General features: G+C 36.0%; 2 protein-coding genes across 2 annotated transcripts in view; one reads left to right on the top strand and one right to left on the bottom strand.

Annotated features, from left to right (window-relative positions):
• Positions 1-10523: 10523 nt before the first annotated feature.
• On the bottom strand, positions 10524-14507 carry LOC134794945 (small ribosomal subunit protein uS9). The gene is made up of 5 exons (XM_063766816.1): positions 14427-14507; positions 14278-14322; positions 13632-13763; positions 12001-12115; positions 10524-10761 (listed from the first exon to the last, which is right to left on the bottom strand). Exons 1-5 carry the CDS (start codon positions 14442-14444, stop codon positions 10616-10618), a joined length of 456 nt encoding a protein of 151 aa, XP_063622886.1. The 5' UTR covers positions 14445-14507; the 3' UTR covers positions 10524-10615.
• A 350-nt stretch (positions 14508-14857) lies between these two features.
• LOC134794880 (uncharacterized) overlaps positions 14858-20811 on the top strand; it is a 49573-nt gene continuing 43619 nt past the window's right edge. Inside the window, exon 1 of the mRNA XM_063766708.1 lies at positions 14858-15088. The gene's annotated coding sequence lies outside the window, so the exon portion shown is untranslated. The remainder of the gene's footprint in view (positions 15089-20811) is intronic.

The raw sequence follows: 20811 nt of genomic DNA on the forward strand, positions 1-20811 counted from the left end.
CGAGTTCAACGACTTTTGGTTATTTTAGAAACTGCTAATCCCTAAGTTTTTTTTAAAGGTAAAAAAAAGTGACAATAGTCATAATTTGACAGAGTCACCGGTCAAAGGAATCGAGGTGGAAAGTTCCCAAATTAGTAATCTGATAGCCCACGTAGTGAAGAATCTAAAAAAAAACAACGGGATGCACTCCGGGAGTGCCGGCAGAAGTGAAAACTCAATGACATTGTAACAGTTTTTCGATCAGGTCACGTGTCCGTCTTACGTCTTACGAATCTTACGGTCACGTGACCTGTCGCGAGTTTAACATTTTTTCCCCATCACAAAAAGTGCACAGCGCCGCTAAATAAGTTTTCACTTAAAAATTTTGGACAATGAGGTTTGTACCACCCTGTATAGAGTAGTTAATACCACCATAACTAGTAGGTAAATATTTAGATTCATATTAAAATATGTGACTTTTAAGTACCTACTGTATAATTATTTACAAATTAAATTTAAAATTTTTGTTTTAATTTATTTTTTTATGTTAAAGTAAATTTTAATTAAAACTAGAGATTAAATAAAAAAAACACAAACTATAAAAAATATACTTACCTACAAAAAAATATGCCTGTTATTATTACCACTCTGTATAAATTCAGCGAGAAGTAGTAAATGACGGTGTGACGTTCTGCTTTCAAATTCTGATTCTATTTTATTTAGATTATGACAAAAAGTCAAATAGCAATATAGTCATCAACCAAATATTAAGCATAACGTCATTAAATTAGAGCTTGTTTTACATTGAGACAATAGGTATCCCTAACTTTTTGCGAGTGAGTAAGAAAGCAGAACAACAGTATCACCTTCGCGTGTTACCGCCGATACCCGATGTATCTTTCTAAAATCCGAAGGTCATTCTGAGAGTTAACGGACTGTAGATAATATGTTGCGCTAGCTTCGACCCGCGACTTCATCTGCTTGGAAATATGATGATGATGATGATATCGTACCTATGCTAAAAACGTGACGTACTCAGAAAGTGACGTCCTCAGAAAGTGGCGCTCTCAGAAAGTGACGTCCTCAGAAAGTGACGTACTCAGAAAGTGGCGTTCTCAGAAAGTGACGTACTCAGAAAGTGACGAACTCAGAAAGTGACGTACTCAGAAAGTGACGAACTCAGAAAGTGACGTACTCAGAAAGTGACGAACTCAGAAAGTGACGTCCTCAGAAAGTGGCGTTCTCATAAAGTGACGTACTCAGAAAGTGACGAACTCAGAATGTGACGTCCTCAGAATGTGACGTCCTAAGAAAGTGACATACTCCGCCTGAACCTTACAAAATGGAACGTAACTTCTCAACTGTTACCATTAAAATTAACAGTGGTAACTCACTGAGAACTCAAACATCTAAGTCGCGTCAGATACGAGTGTGTAAGTTGCGGAAAGATTAAAAAAAGTTGGTAAAAGGTTTTGGAAATTTCAGGAAATTTTTATACAAAAATTAAGGTTACATTCATTTTGGAAACGAAAAATTTCGATCCCCATACAAAGCTAGGAGAAGATTTCAAAATCTTTCAATGTGAAAATGTCGCAATTCTGGAAACTTTCCGATGGTACATCACTAGCAATGCTAAAATATCCCCAAATTCGTGTTATTACCTCTGTATCCAGTCACTTACTTTCTAGAGACCGCCTGCCTGCATCCGCGACCCTCCGCCACCCGTGGCTCATCCAGTCGGCGCTCTGCACGGAGCTCCACGTCACCAAGTCCAAGTTGAAGCGGTACGTCATAAAGAAACGGTGGGCCAAGGCCGTCTCCGCTGTCATAGCGCTTAAGAGGATGGGCGCCAAGTTTGAGGACGTCTCTGAGCATAAGGAGAAGGTTTAACTATGAAGCCCCGCGCCTATCGTGCCGCGCGATGCGCGCTGCATCATCATCATCATTGTCGTAATGAACGAAGGTTAATAAGGCCCGTCTTTGGCAGTGAAAGTCAGGTTAACCCTTGGGACGCCTAGTGCCATATCCGTACCAGTCCTGTCAACTGCCGGAGGGTCTTCAATTTTTGTACCCGTCAACTGCCTAGTTCCAGATCTGTACAAACTGTCTCAACTGCCTTGTGCCTTATCAGTCACCAAATTTATTGTATTATATTTTTACAATTTTGAGATCTAAACACTTACAAATAGAGTTTTATATCATTTGCACTATAGCACTTTTTTTTTATCGCGGCAGTTGACGGGTACGCGCACGTACGCGAGCCTATCCGGCATTTGAGGGGGATGGCACGGATCCGGCACTAGGCATCTGACGGGTACAAGTACGTTTGTCGGTTCGGCGTTGGGGTTAATAGTTATTGCGGTGTTATTGTGGTCGGTTAAGAAAACAACACGCCACTTTTTTAGATCTTGGAAGTATGTATTTTTACTCTCGACTCTTACGATCCTAAATTTTTCAAATTTCATTTCGTAAATTTTTGTATGGGCGTTGTATACTTACCTATGTTAGTTTATAAATACCCACTTACATGCCCAATATACATAAAAAACGGTGTATACGCATCATGGGTAGGTACTTTTTTTTATCTATCAGGATCGTACTCGCTTTTGATTCTGAATAAAATTAAAATAATATTTTTAGTTAGGTACGGATACGATTATTTAGAACGGCAGAATAAATCCTTTAGATTTATTCATTTCAATAAATATTGCATATCGTGTTCATAAGCACCAAACTTACTTAGCTTTAGCAGAGTGCTACTCGTATTCCTTAATTTCGTTCGTTGTAAAATTGTAAAGTTCAATAAAATGAGTAAGAAAACGATAAACGATGAATATTAGTCATGTCACGAATATTGATCTCGTTTAACTACCTATCCTCTGTATCTTTAGGTATTTAAATAAAAGTAAACAAAATCTACCCTCAAATGGCTCCTTAAGCCAGTTGAGGGTAGATGAAAACATTACATGATCAAATAATGTAGGTTAAAGTCAGGTCGTTCAGTAAGAGATCCAGGCGGTTTTCCATTTGGTTGGTTAACCAATAAATGTTATAACTACCCGAAAATGTAGAAATTGTTTGTTTACTTTTATTTAAATACCTAAAGATACAGACTATAGGTATAAGTACCTTCTTTTTAAACACTTCAATGTCAGTGATTTATAATAATATTATGAATCTATACCTATTTATACCTGTACTGGCTTTTATTGACATACCTATATATAGTTATTGCTAGAAACTATGCCATAAAGAAGGGCCATATATTATAATTATTCTATAAATATTTATTAGGTACTTAAATTGATTCCATGCGCCAGCAGTCTGAAGTAAAATAATAATTATAATAAAATATGTACCTATCAATATTACCCACGTTGTCAAATTATTTCATAAAAATGGTGCCAAAATTTTGTACCTAGGTTTATATAAAACAAGTTGTTGATGTTAACTACTGTATAATCTCAATTTAGATCTGTTACTTGTTCTCAGTATTTAATTATTATAATCATAAAATATAAATCTCAACTGTTTACAACCACGAAGCTATTAATAAGAAACGTTTAAATTAAGAAATAAGACCAATACCTATCTTTAAAATCTTAATTGGTATTTTTTTTTTTTTGCATTTACCGTGGGTTCATTTGATACTTAGGTATCACCCAAGTAGGTACTAAATGGTGAACTTAAATATTAGGTGTCACCTAAGTACCGAATAAGGAAGCTGATGAGGTGGATCCCTGAGAGTTATATGTAAGAATCCACACAAATGAAAATGTTATAAGTAGGTGTATGCCTACTTAGCAGCCTTTTAATTCACCCATCTACTTTCGTGAAATTGTGGGTTATATAGGATTGCACGTTATTATTAATTATCACATCATAATAATTGTAAATAACTATAATTATTACGATCGAATGAAAGACATTAACGACTAACGCTAGTTTAAAGTTTGTTGCTAATATTAAGAGCGCAATAATATATGGATCTGAGCAGTGTGCTAGTAGATTCTTGTTACTTGAATGCCTAACGAAGTTCGATAAAAAAGAATAAAGGCCTGTCACAAGAACAATTTTTCGCCAATCTGATTAAATTGTCCGATCAAATCAGGCGGTGCGGACGCCACTTTCACTAATATTAAATGTATGGTGATATTTGAGCACTTTAAATTAAAGAAATCCCCTAAATGCGAATTCTAGCGTCACAAATTGGTATTCTTGCGTCCGCGCCCCATTTTATCGGTAATATCGGTTATAAATCGGCAGTTAAATTCGGCGAGCTAAATTGGCGTTTGCGTCCGGACGGTCTGATTTGATCGAACAATTTAATCAGATTGGCAAAAACTTGTCCTCGTCTGGACACGCCTTAAGAGTATAGTTTTTACATATACTGGGTCAAGCAGATCTTGTCAGTAGAAAAAGGCGGCAAATTTGAATAATGTAGGCGCGAAGGCATATCGTCCCATAGAAAATTTGAATTTCGCGCCTTTTTTTACTGACAAGATTTGCTTGACCAGCTACTGGGTCAAGCAGATCTTGTCAGTAGAAAAAGGCGGCAAATTTGAAAAATGTAGGCGCGAAAGGATATCGTCCCATAGAAAATTTGAATTACGCGCCTTTTTCTACTGACAAGATTTGCTTGACCATCTATACATAGGTACAGTTCCTATTCCTACTTTGTTACCACAAGTAATGAATTATTCACAAAATTTATCTTATGCAGAAATTCCACTGAGCCTTTTTATGAATTCTAATTCTAAAAACAACGTGGTAACTAAGTAGGAAAATTAACTTACATATTTTTAAAATGTTTCAATTAATTGCGCGTGCAAAGTTGCCGTGTGTCTAACTATTATACAAAATATACAATCTGTGGTCCAGTGCTTAAAAGGGTTAATTCCTGTATGGTATTCCAAATAAGGTCCTAAATTGTATTTGTTTTCCGGATAGTTCTCTTTCCATACATATTTTAGTTGGTATGTATCTAATAATTTCATAAACCGTGTTTTAATATTTTAAGACTTAAATTTTAGGTTCATATAAAACAATTAATTAATTGCATTTAATTTCATAAATACAAAGACACTTGAATGAAATAAATTTATGATAAGAAGGAAAGCTGGTATTATTAATGTCCTTTTCTTTTAGAGTTAGACCATTTTCAGATGGAGTACGTGCCTGAAGCGTTCAAACCTAGGTAGGTAGTTCATCCCTAAGGCCGTGGTGACGACCACTTTTAACCTGTCCTCTCCCACGGGCTCAAATATGGGTCAAAAAGGATAGGCCAATACATACATTATTAAAGCAACTTTCATTTAAGTCAATGCTCGTGGGACAGGACAGGTTAAACGTCACGCCACATACATAACGCGCCATTGTAAACTTTATTGGATTGTATGAAGGTTAATATTTAAGGCTGTGCATCGCAAAATAACAGGATCTTAGAAAGGTGGCAGTGGCTAGCCCCGGAAATAAACAGATGTGATTTTCGGATATATGTTTTTTGACTATATGATAAGAGATTTCATGCTAGTCGAAACACGAATGCTTAAAATTTTCTCGATAGAAAATAAATCCAAAGTTACCTCTTCATTTTCCTTAAGTACCTCAGTGCAACTAGAAAACACATCCATATCCAGCATAATCCACTTTAAAGTAAAGGTTTTCATCTCGTCTTAATTGTCATAGCAAAGAATATTTACTTATTATCATTATACCGACGGATTTATCATCGTTTTTGATTTTATGAATTCAACTGAAAACGCCCATTTTACGCAATTCGGCTTCTCATTTTGTCATGCGTCAAAGTCATAAGTGCATCCTTTATGCCAGTAATGTTAGCAGTGTTGCCAGATGGTCACAAAAGTCACATTTTTCGTGACTTTTCGCCTTCTCGTGTGACATGTGCGTGACTTACGATCTTGAGGCAATTTTTGTGACTTTTTAAGCTAGTCGAATTTTGGACAAGTTTAGTTCTGCAATTTGTATTATTTAGGAACGCGGTGAACGCACCCAAGTTGACGCTTGCACTGTAGGGCTACCGCCAATACCGAAAATCGTCAATTGCGGGCATTTTTCTCTGTCACTCTAATTACGCCTTCATTGGAGTAAAAGAGTAAGATCCCCGCAATTTACGAATTTCGGTTTTCGCGGTAGCCCCTCTGACACCTTGACATTAGCCCCCATTCGCACGGCAGCTTTTTCAACGCGCGTTAAAAAAGCGCTTGAATCTGTCTGCGCTCTTAATTCGATTTAACGACCAAGGCTTAAAGTCGAAAATCCAACAACGCTTGATAAAAAACGCCACCGCTGTCGTGTGAATACATACATGGTTATCCATTTGTGTCATTCAAACGCTTTTTTAACGCGCGTTGAAAAAGCTCCCTTGCGAATGGGGCCTTACATCCACCATCATGTTTATTATAATAGTCGTGGCAAGATGAGACTTGTTACCTTGACATGACGGTGTCATTTAGTTTGATAGTAGTACTCGTAGTTATTTTTTTAGTGTATGATTCTTTTCTTTAACCCCATATCTCGAATATCTGTACGAATAGCATTATAATTACTTCGGACAAAAGTTTTATCACAAAATTTTCTACAAATTTGGTTATGTTCATTTTTACTTTGCGATCAATACTTATACCTATAAGTATTGATCGCAGAGTAAAAATGAACATAACATACAGGCTGTTAAAGTTAAATAAGAGATAAAAAATAGACGGTTTAAGAAAACGTCGTTTTTTCGTAATTGTTCATCATAAATAAATAATAAATAGTTTAGGATAAGCAAGCTAAGCGACCTGCTGATATAATATAAAAAAAACCGGCCAAGAGCATGTCGGGAAATGCTCAGTCTAGGGTTCCGTAGTTACCCGCCTTCCGTTAAAATAGACTATTTGGAAAAACTCAAAAACTGCTAAACCGATTAGGTTCGCTATATTTTTCCTTGAAAGTCTTTACTAAGTTTTACTTTCACGATTTTTTTAATATTTTTTGGACCCATGGTTAAAATGCTAGGGGAACTAAAGTGGAAAACACAACTTTTTTTTTTCAGATCGATTATTTCCGAAAATATTAAGTTGATCAAAAATGGTCCTTAAAGACCCTTATTTATTTTAAAAGACCTATCCAAGACACCCTACACTATAGGGTTAAAGCAAAAGAAAAAACATCCCCACTTAATGTAGGGGAGTCACCCTAAAAAAATATTTTTTCTAGTTTATATTTTACGACTTTGTAAGTGTAACAAATTTATATATTCATGCCAAATTTAATAATATAAACTAGAAAAAATATTCTTTTATGGTGGCTACATTAAAGCGGGGATGATTTTTTATCGCTTCCACCCTATAGTGTGGGATGTCGTTAGATAGGTCTTTTAAAACGAATACGGGTCTTCAAGAACCATTTTTTGATCAACTTAATATTTTCGGAAATAATCGATCTGAAAGAAAAAAAGTTGTGTTTTCCCCTTTAGTTCCCCTAACTTTTGAACCATGGGTCCAAAAAATATGAAAAAATCATAAAAACATAGCTTAGTAAAGACTTTCAAGGAAAAATATAGCGAACCTAATCGGTATAGCTGTTTTTGAGTTATTGCGAATAGTCTATTTTGACAGACGGATAACTACGGAACCCTACACTGAGCATGGCGCTACATGCTCTTGGCCGGTTTTTTTTTAATATTTTATCAGCAGGTCACTTGGCTTGCTTACTCCAAACTGAATTTTTTATTTATGATGAACAATTACAAAAAAACGACGTTTTCTTAAATCGTCTATTTTTTATCTCTAATTTAACTTTAAAAGCCTGAAGCTCCTAAAGTATTGATCGTAGAGTAAAAATAAACAACCAAGAAATTTTATGATAAAACTTTTGTCCGAAGTAATTATAATGCTATTTGTACCTACATATATTTTCGAGATATGAAAAAAGGTACCTTCAATCCTCCCTGCACCCTCAGCACACCCCCTACCCTCGAGGACTTTTAGTATGTTTATTTGGACACCACAAGGTATACCTGTACCAATTTTGAAAACTACACGAATTATTTCCGCAGATTTTTCTAATTTGCTTGGGTTATTGAAAATCTTAATTTTTTAACTTTCTCATTGACCCCCCAAAAGTAGCCCCCAAGCTTAAAATTCATTTGTTTACGTAACATGACTTACATGTCCGTCTTTGGGTCACTAATTTACATATGTGTACCAAATTTCAACTTAGTTGGTCCAGTAGTTTCCGTGAAAATAGGCTGTGACAGACGGACAGACAGACAGACAGACGCACGAGTGATCATATAATGGTTCCGTTTTTTCCTTTTGAGGAAAAATCATATAAGGTTAGTAGATTTTTTGTGAAATATATTATTTTCTGAATTTCTTCTAACAAAATCGATTTACGTACCCATACAATACAATAATATAAAAATGTGACTTGAGCAGCAAAAACGTGACTTTTAGGGAAACGAAACGTAACTTATGACTCCAGAGCCCTGGCAACACTGAATGTTAGATGGCCGTCGGGCCTCAAAGAGGTAAGACCTATGTCAAATCGCGCAGCGCTCCGGATTACGTAAAATTTACATATCCAATAAACGATGAGTCGTAGCTCCATTGAGTAGTAACGGAATCGGAGGTCTACTACAGGTGGTGATATCTTTACAGGCCTATACGTTACGCATGTGTGCGTGTTTGCTTAGCTAAGTCAAAATATATACTCTTTGAACAATTACAACGGGTTAGGAAATTTCGACAGTTGTTGTAATGTATTGGTGGCTGTGTGATATTAGGCATCAGTGAAAATTGCGTCGCCTACGACATATATATGCTTATCGAATGGTAGGCTAAATTCGGCGTGATCCTTTGAAAAATGTAGGCGCGAATAGAAGGATATCGTCTCATAGACCAAAGTATTTATACAACTATATATAGGTGTATATACCTATGTACTTAGAAGTCTAAAATATTGTTTATAATAATAATAATAATAATGAGATGGTGGCAAATAAGCATACGGACCTCCTGATGGTAAGCTTTCGCCGTAGCCTATGGACGCCCGCAACCCCAGGGTTGTAGCAATCGCGTTACCGACATACCTTTCTTGAAGAACCCCACACCCAAACTGATGGAGCTCCAGGAGAAAACCTCGGCAGGGAGCGTCCGCGGGTGGGGCCTCACACTGCGCGATAATGTGAGGATGAACACCCTACCGACGGCGAGCGGTACGGTGATAGAAAGCGGCCGTTGGCATCATGTCAAACAATTTTTCAAAGCACAGCCCATCATTGTACAAGCGGTAGAACACACATATGGAGATACGATATATTTATACTAGGTACATGAATAAAATGTAATTCCATATCAATAAGGTTGTAATTTGCATTTAGTGACCGTAAATCCCAAGTAAATCTATTTTTATCATATTTTAATATTTTACCAAAAATAATCTTCTCTCTTTTCTTGTGTTATTTTCTTATTATCAATACTCTTATAATACTTACAATTAACTATGCTGTTAGCATCTTCCAAAAATCAACAATAAAAACTGGCTACGTAGTCTTAAGTTTATTACAACAATATATGTAATTATTTTATTATTTGCCATTAGTAACAACGCCATCTATTTATTTTCTGTCCGAATTTAAGTTCCTGGCGGACCGCGTTACGCATTATGGTAGTTAACTGTTTTGAAGTTAGATGGAGTTCAAGTGCACCGCGAAGCGCTTCCATGTGTGCGTGCTAGCGGGGGGGACGAAGCTAGCGGGTGTGGCTTACGAAACGCTATTCGCGGCTTTGGTAGGGCCTTAACTGTAGGTAACCGTGCGCGTCAGTGGTCTCTGCAGTCGGGTTCGAAATTAGAACATAGCGATATGACGCCATGACGTCGTCTGCCTGCGGCACAGAATAAGTAATACTTAGTCCTTAAAGGTAGGGCGCGAAGTGACTGTGCACTGCTATTTCTTAGCCCCGATCAATCATAGTATATCCTGTCCTAGCGGGTAAATCCATTTTCAGCCATAGAACGGTTTATAACCACTCATCAGTATAATTTCAATCTTAGCACTTAGATTTAAGGTTCAAACTGGCACACAAGACGCGTCTTCTTAAAATATGGTATTTTACTACAATGTTCTGCCGCCAGAGTGCAGCACTAGCACTTATCGTAAACCGTAAAAAACGAAAGCCTTCGTTTTTTGGCAAGTTTTCATTCCACAGATAATTTGTTACGAATAAAAAAATATGACATTGGTGCTTCAAGGAGGTTTGTTAACAGAGGGCCTACCGCCTAACGCCACGCCTATCGTGTGCGGCGCGTCATCGTGAACCTTGTGGGAAAGATTTGATATTGGGCAGTAGCTGCGCGCGCGTCAGTTGAAGACTTAGGGCTACTTGCACCATCCCACTAACCCGGGTTAACCGGTTAAACCTGCAGTTAACATGGTTACCAGTATAATTTGACACTGGGTTAACGGTTTAACCGGTTAACGCCGGGTTAGTGGGATGTTGCAAGTGGGGCTTAGGCGGTCAAAGGATCAATGAAAATTTAATAGATTTTTATCTTTTTATTAACACCCAATGCTATCCCACTGATCCACAAACCAATGCAACACCACTGAACGTGCAATAGGGATGTCTTAACGGTAGGATTTCTGGTATCTGGCACGGGCGCCCGGACCACCGAACTTCTTGGGCTCGCAGCGGCGCGGGTCGGCCACCAGCAGGCTCCTGTCGTATTGGACGAGGATGTCCTTGATTTCCTTCTTGGAAGCTTCATCTACATCTGTAAACAAAAAGGTAATATTAGAGCTGGTAAATTGTCAGTGAATGAGATTGGGGATCCAATAATTATAGAGTAGTAACTGACTAAAAAATACCACTTGGTTAGGCTAATTTCGTATAGAGGCGTATTGTCAAAGTAAATTTTGTAGTCACAGTAAATTTACTGCCATCTTTCGACGCAGGATTAAAACTTTAAAATCAAACGGTGTCGCCATCTACACGAGTATAGGCCAAAGGTATGACGTCATCTTTTCGAGCATACATGTTTCTTTATTGACGGTGGCATCTTTTCTTAGACTTTATTCATCTTATATCTTTTACAGCTACAATTTAAAACTTTCTATCAGTGAAGAGAAGCAATTTACCACAGCAGTTTTAACAGTTAAACTAGTATATACATTTTGTAGTAAGTAACTGGGTTACCAAGGTATTAATGTTCATTATATTAATGATACAATGGTATAATATTAAAACTGTAGTGCACATTTCAAACTGGCATAGCATAGAGGGCTCATGTCGCTTGGTAAATGTCACAATTATCTCCTTTCCCTGAAATGACTGACAAGCATGGGGCGAGCCAGCTTTGGAAAGAAAGGGTGCTTAAACTAAATGTTATTCAACCATAATATATCATTTTAGCAAATGTCGGAAATGTCAGAATGCACGAAGGTTGATATTGGGCTTTAGCGCGTTAGTTGACATCTATGACGATCAAAGGGTTAATGTAGCAAATTGAATGCCATTATGATTATGCCACATCAATTTTTGCATTGGTTTATTCTTAAATTAGTCATGCAATGAATTTATCACTCAACTTTTTTCATCAATTTTAACTGGCAGGATCACAGACATAGATAATAAGATATTGTTTTGAAAATATTTTAGTTATGTTAGAGTTTGACCAAGAAAAATCTGCATCGATTTTGATAGCCCATGCAGTGCAAGTGTTATTTATACGTCATAATTTCATAGAAGTTTGACGTTTAAAATAACATTAGCACTGTGTGGGCTATCAAAATCGCTGCAGACTTTTCTTAGTCTAACTCTATCTTCTTTGCCCTGGGCTGTTTATGAATGAATGATACATTGTGTTGTTAAATGTAATGTAACTCCATTATATCTGTATAAGCTCTTAAGTACTAAATTGTTGTTGTTTGTTGTTGTATTGATGTTTGTAATTGTTGTATTGTTGTTGTTGTGTATTGTTGTTGTTGTAATATTTTCTACATTGAGAACTTACACTTTTGGTAGAAAGCGATGAGTGCCTTGGAGATGGCTTGTCTGATGGCGTACACCTGGGCCACGTGACCTCCACCCTTCACCGTCACTCTGATGTCCACACCAGAGAACTTTTCCTGAAATTAATACCATTCTTTATAATTTAACTGTAACGAAATAAGTGTTTGAAGATTTTAGTCTCAGAAGAATCAGATATGTATGTTTACTTCACATCCAAAGACAATCAGGTTCGGAATAAGTTTGATCATCATTATATCAGATTATTATCGGTACTAACATTATAAATGCGACAGTAATTCTGTCTGTACAGTCAGCATCAGAAATTGGTAAGCAGGCCAGGTGTTCAAAATGATCTTGACACGACTTTATTGTTAAGAGAATGTGTCAAGGTAATTTTGAACACCTCGTCCGCTTAGCAACTTTTGCTGCTGACTGTATGTTACCTCTTAACGCATAAACAACTAAATCTATTTAGTTTAGATGAAATTAGAATTGGAGATAGTTTGGAGCTCGGCGAATGACATAGGATAGTTCTTTACATATTCATCATTCCACGCAAGTGGACCAGATGGTTGTTCACATTAAGAAGGTACTAACTAACAAAACGTTGCTGAACACAGACTATGAATTGCGTCTTATTTTATTACTGCTATTTTTTTTTGTCACAACCAAGTAAATTTGAAACACAAAACTAAATTGTATCAGATAACTTACACCTTCCGATATTTAAGGTATAAGTTACTTGATGCTTACTGACAGGTCAAGTCACATAAAATTCAACTTTCTGTCAATGTTTTTTTGGCATTACATACTTTTTTTACACATGCATGCTGTTAAGCATTCATCACAAATTCATAATTAAAAATTGAAAGTATTGATATTGATGGTGGCGGGATACAAACGCACATGCACAAAGACATCAAATATAATAAATCTACAGCAAAATCTAATCTAAGAAAAATAAAGAAAAGTACTGACATGTAGAGAAAAATCATACTGTTAGATGCCACTACTACACTACTGCCTTGCTAATCCGGACGGTCTTTAGACACTGCCTTCAATAGTCACAAAATATTGAAATCTCTTACCCAATTAAGAGTGCCTTTGAAATGAAGTGCAAAAAATAAGAGATAACTGAACATAAAAAATTGCAGACGATAATCCAGAAACCCCTGTAATCTAATGACACACAGTTGTTTGCCTGTCGGGATTAGCAAGGTCCTACTGTAGTATTTATTGAAATGTGAAATAAACATACACAAAGATAAAAGTTGTAAGCAGAGACTACACAAGAAATTAAAGAGTAACCTGCCCTACTGTTGGTTACCAGATATTTATTGCAAATATTTAAAGGGTGGCTAACATTAACTTGGGTTACAATGCAATATATAAATAGAAAAGTGCAATAAGGACTAGGAACAGAAACTATAATTAAATGTATACAAAAATATAAGTATGTATTACATGCATTTAAAACAAATATATTCAGAAGGAATTTTGTGGAAGTTATAACTGACCACTTAAATGTAGGTGGGTAGTCACAAAAACTGTTAAAAATTCAATGGTCTTGCTTGATCTCGTTACAAATGTATAATAGGCCAGCTACCTTTAGCTATGATTTATGTAGCTCACCTTGCCGAGCAATAGGATGGGCTCCTGCAGTTTGTACTGCAGCAGACGGGGCTCCACCAGGTCCAGCGGGCGGCCATTGACACGGAGCACACCGTGTCCGCGCTTGCAGTATGCTACTGCGGTCGCAGTTTTCTGAAAATGATTAAAAAAATGTTACATGATTTAAGTAGAAAATAATTATTGTACTAGCAAGTCTGACGACTGTCTCTGTTACGGCTATGTATCATCTAGAAATAGTAGGACTCAGTTAAAATAAGTGTTCAAATAACCCCAGCTACATGAAATGTCAGCAAGAGGTTAGTTTTAGCGTTTGACGCTTGGTGGTAATTTGTAGTAAGTAATATAAAAATCTTGCGACAATGTTGTTTCCGTTTAGACCAACACAGAAATGATTTCTGAGATGGCTGGTACAACGCAATCTTTTATTCTCCTTTCTGATAAAATACTGTCATACGATTTATAGGTTATGACAGTTAAAGGCGAGAAAGGATTCAATTGGCAGATATTTCATATTTGTTTCATAAAAATATATGAGCTATTTAAAAATCAGACAAAATTGATATAAAAGTAAGATTTCGAGCATTTAATACTTTAAAAACTAAGAAAATCGGCATCAACACGTGGACGGGATTGGAACAACACTTACCTTGCGGCCAAAGACCTGAACGGCCTGAATTGGTTCGCGTCTTGCCTGAAATCACGGTAAATAAATTAGTCATTGCTTCTAATTAACTAATAAAATAACACAATACAACTGCTTTTTCACAAATTATTTTAACGGAAAAACACACGCACCTCTTGCGCGGCAGCCATTTTGACAGAGAAAGAACTAGCTAGTGTTGTACCAAGTGCCACCCCAATCGTAATCAAGTAAAATTATAATCGGTATTCGTATCAATAATATATATTTTTTGCAAAAACTAAACAACACAAAAAATAATAAAAAAAAAGTAAATACTATGTTAAAAATAAAATAACATACTTCAAAAATGTTCTGAATATATTTCGGAAAGTAACGTAACAACATACCACTATATTTCTATTCTGGCAACACCACATTATAGCGCCATCTATTGTTGAATAGCAGAACTTACAAAAACTTTTACTATATTTGTCATTAGATGGCGTAGAATAATATATATGAATAATTTTTAATAGATGGCGTTACTGTCTATTATTTACGTGAATATGGTCACCGGCGTGGTACATTATTGTTTTGTATTCGACGAACGTATTCGCCGGTGTTGAGTCGTGCGGTGCGATACTCAGATTACGCACGCTTTTACAATGAGATGTGAAAAAGTTGTTCCTGCGCAAGTGCAATAGAACTGCAAAACAGTGTGAAACAAAGTTTTATTATTTTCAAAGAGAAATTTGTGGATTATTGTTTATGTAATGCTTGTACTTTCATGCCGGTTGCAAATAATTTGGATTTGATTTTGCCTGAAAAGTTGAGGGTAAGTAAGTTAATACATATTTCTATCATGATTGACCCAAATAATTATAACCTGCTAATTAAATTCTACCTAACTTAAATAACGTAGGTAAATGAGTGTTTATTGGCCCATCTATATTTATAATTAATAATAATACCAGAGTAAAGTAAGTAAAATAAATAATTTCATGATTTAACATTGATGAGCCAATGAACTAAAGTAGGTAGGTAGCACATTCTACCTACCTAATTAAATCTTTTTGGTACTTTTTGACATTACCTACACAATATAAGTACATATATTTAAATTTTTTGTCATAATGAGTTTTTTGATATGGATGGACATGTGTTAAAAGGTAACTAACTTATTTAGGAAGGACTATGTTACAGCGACAAAGTTCTAAAAAGATGGGTTTTCCTGTGGCTTAGTGGATATCCAGTAAGCAGTAACTAGTGCCAGGAAACTTTCTTCTTTTTTCCTTAATAGGCATTTAGTTTAAGAAAAGCAAAGTATAACATACTTTATGTTATTGGGGTACCTAGCCCCAATAACATTAGTGCCCAGAATATACCAATGTACCAACCTTGTAAACCTAGCTAGATCTAGGAAAGTATTGAAATGTCAAATGTTATAAGTAGATAGGTACATCGTTGAATATGAATTCTGACGTTCAACAGCCAAGTGCATTCTAAGATAATCTTTATCTTATCTAGTAGGCATACCTACTAACAAAAAAATTGAAGCAATAGGTACTTAAGGTAGGTACCTATACGTATTTTATTAACTATGCACATTTTTTTGCTGTTAAAATGAGAACCTATTCAATATTCATGCTCCTAGTGTGGTAGGTAAAATCATTCATTAGTCAGGCCAGGACATTGATTCCTTGAAATACGACGGGAAATCCGCGTGGCATAATCGTAAGGCAAGCGCTAATGAAAAATAATTAAAATCTCAGATAAAATTAACATGCAGAGGTGTTTCTAAGGCACCTTTTATAATGTAAACACGTTTCAAATTAGTTATTACATGCAAATTGCTGCAAGGTGACAAGCAGTCGCGAGAAAACATCATTGGTAAATACATAAGGTACGTAGGCAGTATGTGTCACACATCACACCTGAGGGTTAAACCCCTAATGACTATGCAGAACCCCTAATAACTACGCAGGACACCGTAGGTAGGTACCTACTACTACCTACCTATATCGGAACCTGTGATATTTTTAAAATTATTTCCATGGAATCCTCATTTAAATAAACAAGTACCATAACAATAAAAAAAAACACATAAGTACCTACAGTAAACGGATTAATACGGAATTTTGTTTGGTATTTCATAGGCATTTATATTGTTAGAGCTGCATTGCGGACTTGTTTACCATAACGTGCATAACGGATGCCCTTAGCTTTCAAATTGCTACAGCTTCGATTCTGATGCATAAATGGCACGCGATATTGTTTTATTAAGAAAATCTATATCAAAATAAATAATATCTTGTATAATTTCCACGGCAAGCTACTAGTTCCACTATCAAAAAATACCTCTTACAACTTTTTGTTGCAATAAGTTCTTGTCCTACACATATATAGTTATGCGTCACCGAGAATGAATCACAGTGGAATGTAGAACTACATCACTAACAGCTAAAGAAAATATTATGGTTATTAAGTTCCACATCCACTGTCAGGAATTTACCAACTGAGAACATAAAACGACCCACTAAGATGGCAAGAAGACGGAAATTCCTGAAATATTTTGTTTTTATTGACCTATTTAACCGTATGATTTAACCTAACCAACTTAATTAAACAAGTATAGGCAGTTATGACTAGGAAGTAAGTACCTATGCTTTGTATTTTTAGGTATTTAAATAAAAGTAAACAAAATTTACCCTCAAATAACTCCTTAAGCCAGTTGAGGGTAGATGAAAACATTACATGATCAAATAATGTAAGTTAAAGTCAGGTCGTTCAATGACAGATCCAAGCGGTTATGTATTTGGTTGGTTAACCAATAAATGTTGAAAGTACCCGAAAATTTACAAATTGTTTGTTTACTTTTATTTAAATAGGTACCTAAAGATACAGAGTATAGACTAGGCATTAAATTGTCACTATGACAATGTTCAAATTTCAGCTCGATAAAAGTCAAACAGAGAACCCTGTAATATTGGGCCAGCGATATCTCAAAATGGCACGTAAAAAGTTACTTGGGTCCCGTGAACGTTATGCCAGAGGCTGGTCAGACCAAGTAATAAGAAACTGTAAAACCAAGAAGCTCCTGTTTTTAAAAGTCGCCATGTAAATATATTACGTAGGCATGTACCTAAAAGGATGAAGTAAGAGTGGTTAAAGTATTTCAATTAGGGCTTGTGCACAAATCACGCGAGGTTCGACAGGGGGAGGGGCGTCACGAAAAAATCACGATAGATCACGTGGGGGGAGGGGGGTATAATATAAGGAAACCTCACGTGTATTTTTCTACAGTGAACGAAACTAATAAAAAAAACATACCACATGAGTAGATACTTTTTCTCGGTTTCATTAAACATTAAATCTTCACTCTGCATTTCAAAATAGCGAGTCTATTTAACGAAAATAGAAAAATAAACAAAATTTTCTATATACAATACTAGTTATCTTAAAATTAGGACGAATGAAAAATTCAAAAAAATACACATGAGGTTGTGTGGGGGGAGGGGGGTAGCCAAAAACCTCACCAAATATCACCAAGGGGGAGGGGGGGTCAAAAGTAGCCGAAAACACCTCGCGTGATCTGTGCACAACCCCTTAGGCAGTTAATAATTATTCGGTACCTAGTCATTTTATTATCTAGACACGACTTGCTTCTGATCGATCTTGTGATCATAGTGATCACAGACATCGTTAAAATAAAATTACAGTTTTCACTTCCGGTTGCAGTTAGATTTAATTTCCCCTTAAAATAGCGCCAAGGACATAAACTGTCAAATAGATGACTATATTTATGTTTATTTCTTCATCCGTGTTTATATAATGATCCAAATACCTACATACATTAAAAGGCTTTGCATATAAATAGGCATAAAATATGTCATAAATCAAAGTTAACTTTTAGTTATCGTAAGAATTAACGACATCGTCAAATAACAAATTAAAAATATATTTAAGTACCTTATTTTATTTAAAATGTCACGTTTGAAATCAAAATTTACCGGGAAAGTTTATTTACTTAACGACAAATTTCTGCATGTTTTACAATTTTACATAGGTACTTATCGTCTCATATAACACACTCGTCGCATTTAATTAATTTATGCAACCTTAACCTGTACTGTAACATAATTATACATAAAGATATTTAAAAAATATTGAATAGTCGATAGAACTTTGTCTGTCCTTTGTATTCCACAGCCATTTACATCAATAATATGTCCCCGAGAGGTCCGAATCATATTTCCTAGTGAAGTGCTGTATGTGTACTGTACTACTATACCAGTCATAGTTAACACCTCTCAGCCGACCATTATAATGCATCAATAGTCTCTAAACACGTTAAAAAAGCAGTCAAAGGCCCATGTGTATTTGTATGGCGTGACACTTGTTTAGTCGGCCAGCCCGTTGCTCGGCCGACAAGGTTTCCTGTAGGTAATGGGTCGACGTAATCCGTTTAAGGACTATCTAGGCTGACGTGACAGCGACAATTTCTCTTAGAGGTACATAATTGGCCCCTGGGACTGAGATATTTGAAATTAGGATGTCAAAACGTAGCGTAAACCTTAAAGTGATTGACTGAATAGACAGTCTACCAAGTACCAACTGAATTGAATTCAATCGAACCGAACCGAACATCCTAATATAGGTACCACCTATATTTCCTTTTCAAATGAGACTTGCAGCTTCACGATTTAGATCTTGAATTCTCCTCCTTCTGACGCAGTCGGGTAAAAAGAAAACCCAACACAGTCTACGATCTACTTCTACTATCACCTACAATCTGATCAAATCTACGGGCGCATAAACAATAATGATTACATACTGTAAACATAATAATAACGATTGCATTACCATCGTACCGTGTTTACGGGATTCTATCAAGACCACCCTGACTATTTACAGGATCTTAAAATTATAATAAAACGCTATGCAAAATACCTTTAATACTATTTTAATCTATTACAAATGTACACGACTTTAAACTCAACATAAACAAGATAAAGTTGACAATGCCCACGATCGACTGTCATTGCAATTTTCAATATCTTCGGATGATTTCCTCTAACTCCTATCCGAGTTTCTAAGTTTATTGAAATGTAACACTTATCTGCTTGCTTTATAGTGGAGTTTTGATTAACAAATTATCAGACATATGAGGTATTAAACTTAATTCCTAAATGTGCAATTGTATCCGCTTTGCTTATGGTGTAACAGTACTAGGCGGGCTTCGAGCTCTACTAATATCATTAGCCGATGCAGATTGTGAAGCCCCGCGATTGAAAAACAGATTTTATTTATGCGAGCAGGTAATTCTAGCCGTCATACTTATACTAGAAGTACTAGAACCCTTAAATTAACTTAGCTCAAGTCTTAGGTCAGTGATCGGGCACATTTATCGCCATGTGAAATCTACTTAGGCACAGTCAGCAATAATAGTAACATATGAACCAACGCGCCAAAAGTATCTGCCACCCTCGAAAACTTTTCCAAATAGTATCTCGACAGTTCGCTATCAAAAGTATCTCAAACAGTTTAATTATTGTGTGAAACCAATCAATATTACAAATAAAGACAGGAATGCTCGCCGAAAAAATAAAGATAGATACCTAGGTATATGTACGCTATCCTATTTCGTATCTCTTGGATAAGATATATTTTCGGCAAGTTATAGTTTTGACTGATAACCCACAAACTACTTACATAGATACGTCGTATTTACTAACCTTGTACAACTTTTGATGTTTAGGTACTGTTGTTACGTTGCATTTACTACACTTGACAGAAAAAATTACAAACTAAAATTAATACATGAAATTGATCAATGTTTGATATTTACTTTAATTCATTTTCTTTTTTACCCACATCCACAGATATTTTAGTTTCGGTTTCAGACTGTTAGACGTAGGTACTTCACGTACAGTCAGCAGCAAAAGTTGCTAAGCGGGTGAGGTGTTCAAAATGATCTTGACGCGATTTTATTGTTAAGAGAATAACAACGTGTCAAGGTAATTTTGAACATCTCGCCCGCTTAGCAACTTCTGCTGCTGACTGTACTACAATGTTATGTCATCGTTATTTTTTTTATTTAATAATTATTTTTAGGGTTCCGTACCCAAAGGGTAAAAACGGGACCATATTACTAAGACTCTACTGTCCGTCTGTCTGTATCTTATGAACCGTGATAGCTGAAATTTTCACAGATGATGTATTTCTGTTGCCGCTATAACAACAAATAAGTACTAAAAAGTACGGAACCCTCGGTGGGCGAGTCCGACACGCATTTGTACGGTGTTTTCTCAGTTGTAAATGTTGTAATGACACCAATCCTCTGTTGGTTATAAAAGGCATCCTAAAAACAGAGAAAAGATAATCAGCACTAACCGTTTAAAATTTCTCGATTTCAATCATATAACACGTATGTTTTCGCTGTTAATGTGATAGATACTCATCAAAATGCCGTGTGATTAATTATAAAGACATTTTCACTTTTATAGACCACTGGGGATAGTGCACACGGTTGAGGTAGTTACGCAAGCCGCCCCGGGC

The sequence above is a fragment of the Cydia splendana genome, chromosome 11 (assembly GCF_910591565.1).
Source record: "Cydia splendana chromosome 11, ilCydSple1.2, whole genome shotgun sequence".
Taxonomy (NCBI): Eukaryota; Metazoa; Arthropoda; class Insecta; order Lepidoptera; family Tortricidae; genus Cydia; species Cydia splendana.